The sequence below is a fragment of the Filicampus tigris genome, chromosome 15 (assembly GCF_054856515.1).
Source record: "Filicampus tigris isolate MCC_2025a chromosome 15, RoL_Ftig_1.0, whole genome shotgun sequence".
Classification (NCBI taxonomy): Eukaryota; Metazoa; Chordata; class Actinopteri; order Syngnathiformes; family Syngnathidae; genus Filicampus; species Filicampus tigris.
This window is the reverse complement of record NC_141231.1, coordinates 13,512,501-13,520,238: the sequence shown is the minus strand read 5'-3', so window position 1 is coordinate 13,520,238 and position 7,738 is coordinate 13,512,501. Positions and strand designations below refer to the sequence as shown.

The 7,738-nt window shown below is 45.9% G+C and overlaps 1 protein-coding gene across 5 annotated transcripts in view; it reads right to left on the bottom strand.

The window, feature by feature from the left end:
• Positions 1–7,738, bottom strand: part of abl1 (abl oncogene 1, non-receptor tyrosine kinase) — a 45,441-nt gene that overhangs the window by 12,118 nt on the left and 25,585 nt on the right. For 3 of the 5 annotated variants that reach the window (XR_015089794.1, XR_015089793.1, XR_015089792.1), the window contains exons 6-12: positions 6,808–6,892; positions 6,439–6,616; positions 5,664–5,848; positions 4,545–4,697; positions 4,362–4,451; positions 4,166–4,294; positions 789–3,554 (exon numbers count right to left, since the gene is read on the bottom strand). Coding sequence is in view for 2 of the 5 variants with exons in the window: in XM_086053140.1 (XP_085909266.1) it covers positions 1,990–3,554; positions 4,166–4,294; positions 4,362–4,451; positions 4,545–4,697; positions 5,664–5,848; positions 6,439–6,616; positions 6,808–6,892 (2,385 nt within the window). In the remaining 3 variants the exon portion in view is untranslated. Of the gene's footprint in view, positions 1–139; positions 3,555–4,165; positions 4,295–4,361; positions 4,452–4,544; positions 4,698–5,663; positions 5,849–6,438; positions 6,617–6,807; positions 6,893–7,738 lie in introns of those variants that run through there. The other 2 variants (XM_086053140.1, XM_086053141.1) reach the window with 1 other exon arrangement.

Sequence of the window (7,738 nt, the reverse complement as noted above, 5' to 3'; positions counted from 1 at the left end):
TCCCTGTCTCGTCTGGTGTTTTCAGTTGGATGTCACAAATTACTTTTAGTTAAACACAATGACGCTGATACAAGTACTCATACACGCTCACACATACCACACTTTTGACACGTGCACAGTCTAACAAAAACTCAAAGAGTGACACTCATTAAACATTTACTTTTATACAAAAACGATTCTTACATACCAACTGACAGGCACTCATACTGGCACAGGCACGCGCACGCAGACACACTGGGGCTGTCCAGGTTTTGAGCACACACGTTTCATTTGTCATTTTATTACCACCAAAATTGCACTGTGAGGCTAAAAAAAAAAAAAAGTAAGAAAATATATTTACAAGTTGGTGACGAGGCTTGGACCCAAAGTTGTAGTGGTACCGTACGTACGACGGAGCAAAAAAAAAAAAAAAAACATGGGACTAAAAGTCCAAGAAGGTCCACATCCTCACGTTTCACAAAGTCACACGCACACATACACACTTCTACATTTTAAAACACGTTTACAAATAGTCAAACACTTTACACACGAAGGCTTGTTGAACATACTCAAGACTTCTTACACACTTAAATCATTCACCCCTACACTCACACAAACACAACAGCCGAGAAACACTTTCGAGTCTGTGAAGTCTTGAAGCTGCTACTAATGGCTTTTAATAAACTGTCAAGTTCCGTTCAAGAGTCCGCTGAGGACTAGGGCTTGGCTTTTTTTGGTTTTGGTATGGCCATTTTACATCAAAGTCTCGAAGAAGGCACAAAGTATCAACAGTTAAACACTCGACTTACTTGGCTGTCGTCATCGTGGCGGCGTAATGTGAACCACAAAAGTCGTTCACACGGCACTGAAGAAAATACGTTGAATTTTTGTCACGTGTCGAATTTAGTCAAATTACATGACGTCATGCCGTAACACTGACCATACACCATAAAGCAGTAATTCCCAAACACTCTGCCCAAATTTCACTTCATCGCTCAGGAAATTGGGATTCAGTTCTGTAGACGAAGGGTGCAAAAGTAAATATGCAGTAGGAAGCCTTCTCTTGAGATACACGTAAGTAAATAACACACTAACCACATAAACTGACATTACGTAGTCACACTTCTCTTCCACACCTACTCAAAAATACTTTATAAAACATAAAACCCACGCACAGTTCTCACTCACAAATTTCTTACACACACTCACTCTAATATACACATTCAGGTTAATGCATATTAACGTCTAACACTCTCACGTACTTCACATTAATATTCCCTTTTACACACACAAACACAGACATACAAATTAAACCCAGACACTTACTCTCTCTTGAATTCTCGCATAAGCACACACAGGTAAATACACACAAACGTCTCACACAGTCTCTCGCGCACAAACTTCACACTTTTACACTGGCATAAACACAGACACACCTAAAACCAAATGTTTCTCTCACACATTTCTTACACATGTACATCAGAAAAGATGTACAAGACAAATGAATAAAGGAGGCAAAAAACAAACGGTCAAACTCTTCCAACTGGTTACCTGCATTTGCACCCTCCAAGTACAGTGGTTTTCGTGGCATTTTTGTTTGGTGGTGTGCCCTAAGATGTGCCTTGGCAAAATAACGGTTGTGATAACACTGTGATAAAGAACACATGAACCAAAAAGCCTGTGGTGCGACCCACTTTTGTGGGCCGCCCCTCACTTGGGGAAACCCTGACATAAGGGGTTCCACAAATGGATTCCGGGTGCTACGCACTCAGTCGAAGGCAACCTATTTTGAAAACAGGCACTTTTTCTGTATTTTACGGGAGAAAAAATTTCAAGCATGACCACGACTCGTTCCTAGTTAATCAATATCGGCTCAAACTCCAGAATCGGCAAATTCCTTTGCTTGCATCCACAAAGACCACAAAGTGGTATCCGGAGTACTGCGTCACCGGCGCCAGCTCTCGGGCAAGTCGGTAGATTTCAGTTCGTAGGAATTTTGTACGTGTTCCGCTACCTCTGAACGATGTCACTGATCTCCTTGACGGAAGACAGCAGCTTGGTGAAGTCCTGCTGCGCGTTGGCGCCCCCGGAGGCGGCGGGGCAGATCTGCAGCTCGCGCAGACTGCTCTCCAGCTTGTTGATGGCCTCGCGGAAGGCGAATTTGTTGCGCATCTGCTGGATGGAGTCCACGTAGCTGACGCAGTACTTGGACAGATTCTTGCCGGCCTCCAGGACGGCGCCGTGACTGCCCATCTGCTCCGAGTTACGGCCGATGGCTGCGCGCAGCTGATCGGTTCCCTCCAGGACCATCTCACGGGTCACGGCCGAGTTGGGCGTGCGCTCCGAGGCCTGACGCGGGGCCGTCTTGCGCAGGGAGCGCCGGGGGTTTACCAGGGGGATGAAGGCGGCCGACTCGCCCCCAAGGGAGCCGCTCGCCGAGGCGGAGGTCTTGAGCGGTTGAGGTTTGGAGTTGCAACTCGGGGGCAGCTTCTTGGCCCCCTCGCTGGGAGTGGTTCCGTGTTGGGATTCCGAGGCGGGCGGGAGACCTTTAGCTTTGATTTCTGACGGAGGAGACGGGAGATCTTGAGCGGGACTGCGGGAGGTCTTGGCCGTTTTGCCGTTGGTGGGCGGCGGCGGAGGAGCTGGTTTGGGTTTCTGGAACTTGCTCTTCTCTCGGGCGTCGTTGGTGTGCTTGTTGCGGCGGGCCCGGCACTCGTCTCCGGCAGCGCCCAACGCCGGGAAGACACTGGGCTTTAGCAGCTCGGCGTGTAGGGCGCTGGTCTTGGAGTTCTCCGGGAGCCCGGGCCTCTTGACTACCTTGGGGGTTAAAGCCTGGGGACTGGATCCGGGACTCGGCTCAGCGTCTCTCTGCACTTCCTCCGGTGACTCCTCCGCCTTCTTGGGCAGACGCGGTGGCGGAGTCAGGGTGCCCATGCGAGGGGCGGCGTCCCCTTTCTGCTCGCTGGTTCTCTTGCGGGGAAGCGCCGGTTTGCCCCCAAAGGTACCCGAGTCAAAGTGCCTCTGTCCCAAGTCCCTCGGCAAGGTGACGGACCTCCACTGGGTGCCGTCTGAGCCGGTGGGTAGGCTGGTTGACCAAAAGAAGCGCTTTGAGTTCGTCATGACCTCGTCTTCGCCAGGAGGGGTGACTGCCGCCTTGCCTCCGGGTCCGGGCACAGCGGGGGCACCCTTCTTCCGGGGGAACAACGGTCCCGGATAGGTGGGAGCTCCGTTTGTGCCATTATTGTTTGTAGCCAGAGACTTTGAGGATTCGAGTACATGCGCGGCATCGGAAATGGCCAAAGATCCACCGTTATTGAAGCAGTCACCATCCCGAGGGTCTGGACACCCGCCCCGCCGATCGGGGTGGATGTCCATCTCCCGGAAGGAGGAGCTACGCTTGGGAGGCGCCGGGGCGTTCTTCTTCTTCTTCTTGATCAGGCTCAGAAAGCCGCTGCGCGTTTTGTCCTTGTCTTTGGGCAGCAGACGGTCATCCTCGTTCAGATTGCCGTCCAGGAGGGGGCGCTCTTTCCTGGGGAGCATCGGGGAGGGCAGGGCAAATTCGGGGTCCACCGGGTCTGAGGAGGGAACAAGATCAGTGACCTACAATCTATGTATTTCTTTTGCAGATTAACAATCAAATGCAAATCAACATGGCAATGTAATAGAAGATACAACTCGCCAACAAATTTTTACTACCGGTACTTTTTTTTTTTTTTTTAAAGCATCAAAGATGCAAGTGAACTTTTTTTACGCTGATTCCAAATCTGACTGATGTTTTTTTTTAGCACATCAGGTTTTAATCATATCATTAATAGTTAATATGTTTAGTAATTATAAATTAAGGGTTTGGTTCAGCAACAGTGGGGATTTTTTCCTGTTATGTCAAACTCAAAAACTCAAAAACACTAAATGAAAATCCCTCAAAAATCTGATGTGCTCGATAAAAGGTAAAGACATTTTTTTAAATCTGCATCAAAAATAACATTTAAGGACATATCAAGCCTTCTCTAATTAAAATTTGCTGTTGACCAGTGTTATTTTTCAAAATCGCTCAGGAGCCAGAGCTCATAAAGACAAACAAGCACTCACTTCATATTCACGCACATTTGAACAAAATAGATGAGACATCAATGAATATAATAAACATATTTTTACATGTTACATATTAAGAGGAAGGACTTCTTACCTGGACTATCACCGTCCCGGTTGTCTTTATTTTTGCGCAGCGTTCTGGTCTTGGTGGGCAGTTCTGGAGCCTGCTGAATGGAGCCCAACATCACCTTCTTCCCTTTCTTCCCCAACTCCTTTTCCACCTCTAATAGTATACACTGAGTCAAGTAAGCGTGTAAAACGAGAAGGAACCCAAGAAGTTCCGGACTAACCGTCAGAGATGCTGGATTCCTGGAACATGGTCTCGAAGGCTTGGTGGGTTTCTGCAAAAGACGGACGTTCTAAAGGATTCCACCTCCAACCTAATGGGGGGGGGGGGGGGAGGGAAAAAAAAAAACTCATGGGAATGGGAAACGGCAGCGCTATGCTAACCGTCGCACCGCTTCGCTACTCACAGGCCCTCATGAGTTCGTAGACTTTCTCGGGGCAGCCCTCGGGTCGGTCCATGCGGTAGTCCTTCTCTAGCAGCTCGTACACTTGGGACAAGTCGATACCGGGGTACGGGGACATCCCGTAGGTGGCGATCTCCCACAGCAGCACGCCAAATGCTGCAGGTGTACATTAGTCCAGTTTGAATCCAGACAGGTTATTGTGAAGCACACACTGTATTTAAATAAAAGTACAGGTAACGGGTGTAAAAAAAAAAAGAAAATAAGACACCGGTAAAAATACTGATTCAACCGCTGTGCTCAAATAAAAGCAAAAAGGACAAACTGAAATGGCCATAAAGTGTTTGCAATTAAAAAAAAAAATCACTTAAAGCCATTGTTAAAATTGTTAGTTTAACTTGACAGAGTTAGATGATTAATATGGCTTAATTTGCAATGAGCAAGGTGCATTTTTTTTTTTAACTCTAAACTCCCCCTTTTAAGATCAATAGTATATTTTTTTATGATACATTACATGTTTGGCACAAGGAGGAAGGAGGCATATTTCTTTTTTATTAATAATGAACATGGTTCTCATACTGAGAAGAAGAAAAAAAAAAATCACAGACTTATTATAATATTTCCCTTCCACGGCTGTTATTAAAGCCCAAGTCAACCCCAAAATTTTCTTTACAATAATATGTTGTATGGGCCCCCACTAGTCTAAACGTGGCATTCTGATTACAATTGTGTTTGTGAGATAAGAGTTAAGGAGCAAAAGCCACCCGTTTATTTTTGCTATCTCAGGGGGCGGCCATTTAGTCACTTGCTGTCGACTGAAAATGACATCACAGTTGCTGAGGGCTCAGGTAACAACCAATCACGGCTCACCAGTTTTCTGAAACTGAGCCGTGATTGTTTTTTACCCGAGCAACTGTGATGTCATTTTCCGGCAACAGCAAGTGACCATTTGGCCGCCCACTGAGATGGATAAAAACAGGTGGATTTTGCTGCTTAAGTCCTATTCCATAAACACAATATTGATGAGAATGCCAAGTTTAGACGAGCGAGGTTGTATAGACCACATTATAGTAAAAACAATTTTGGGGTTGACTTCCGCTTTAATCACAGCGGGATGACGCGTACCCCACACATCCGACTTGATGGAGAACTTGTTATAGGCCAGACTCTCCGGAGCCGTCCACTTGATGGGAAACTTGGCCCCGGCGTGGGCCGTGTACGTGTCGCCCGTCATCAGCCGGCTCAAGCCGAAGTCTGCCACCTTTACCAGGTGGTTCTCGCCCACCAGGCAGTTGCGGGCGGCGAGGTCCCTGCAGGAGAGCACGCGGAGGATGAGTGATTGGCGTGTGTGTGGATTATGCGGATTTGAAGAAAAACCCCCCAAAAAAACATGTTTGTTAGGCAAACTTTCCCACTCATGAGCCACATTAGATTGTTCAAATGTAAAAGTAATTTATTTTACATCCAAAATAACCCATTCTTATTTTTAATTATGCTACGTACAATTAAATCTTTATTCGTCAGTCTCACCAAATGAACTGTATGGCCCAAAATATTGGGACGACCTATATAAGATGTGAAAGTTTCCCCTCCCTGCCCCATTTTGCAACTATAAAAAGCTTTTCATGCTTCTGGGAAGACTATCAGCAACATTTTGGAGTGTGTCCACAGATATTTTTGCCCATTCATCCAGAATTTGTGAGGTCAGTGGAATTTCCCTTGTAATTCATCACAGGAGTGTTTGACATCTCAAATTCTTCCACACTAATCCTACCCAAGCATGTTTTTATGGGGGGGGGGGGGGGTGGGGGGCTTCCCAAACTGTTTTTAGTAAGTCGTGTTTCTCATTACCTTTGAATGAGCTTTAGCCTCCTACGTAAACGATATCTAGACAGCCCACCTGTGTATAAAGTTCTTTTTCTCCAGGTATTCCATGGCGGAAGAGATCTGCGTGGCCATGTAGAGCAGCACCACGGCGTTGACCTCCTCTCGGTTGCACTCCCGCAGGTAGTCCAGCAGGTTGCCGTGGGTCATGAACTCTGTGATGATGTAGAACGGAGGCTCCCGTGTGCACACGCCTGGTGTGGACACGCAAGGAAAACGCTCAGTCGGCTAATTTCCTCATTTGGTTTGTAGGCATGAAACTGTTTACCAAATAAGCCGTGACCTCATTGTTAATACAGATTCAAATTTGTGTTCGTGTTAATAGCGGGTTTAGTAATATCATCCCTGATTTCAGGTGCAATTCCTGCACATCAAGCAGCCTTACCCAAGAGTTGCACCAGGTTGGGATGTTTGATCTCTTTCATAACAGCGGCCTCCTTGAGGAACTCCTCCACCTCCATTGTGTCCTCCTGCAAGGAGCAAAACAAGGCTGGTTGTAGTTACATCCTACAACCACCTGGTGGAAGCATATTTCAACCAAACAAACCCTGATAACAGCTGCGACCTCGGCAAAGGTTGGATTAAGTACAAATGTGCATGTCATATGTAAATCAGGTATTAACCTTCACGTTTCAAGCAAGTCCCAAGTTGCTGTTGCAAAAATCAAGCAGGGCATGTTGAGTCCCCAGTAAATTGCAAGCAACTTAATAAAGTCATTATTTGAGTTAAGCAAGTCAGAAATTAAGTCCTAAAGTGGACGGAGTCGCCAACATTTTGAGAGTAATGATACTGAAGTAAAAGTAATCCTCCAAATAATTACTTTGGCAGCAGTAAGTGGTTTTGGTTTTCAAATCAGAGCATGAATGTCAAATATATTAAATAAGAATGTGCAACTTCAAATACAGCTCAACAATATAACAATATAAAAATCTTCACAAATAACCTAAATTAGGGTACATTGGTGCACAAGAACTGGTCTTCAATTGTGTTTGTCTGCCGAGTTCTTGAAGGCTGAAATATCCTAAATGAGTCACTGTGAAAACTTTGCTTCTGTGAGGTGCTGCAGACTTTTTGGATGTCATGTGACTGCCAAATGCCATTTCAACGGTTAAATGGAATCGTCGCCAGTGATTACATTCGATTGGACGAAACAGTCATGTGACTGTCTCTGACAAAACAAATAGACAAATAATAACAAATAAAAGCAGAGAGTGGAATGTAGCACAGTACTCAGACAAGTACATTTAAAACTAAAGCTTCATTTAAAGGAAGAAAAGCAAAGCATGTAGCTCAAGTCAAAGTCAAGTTGAGTCCTA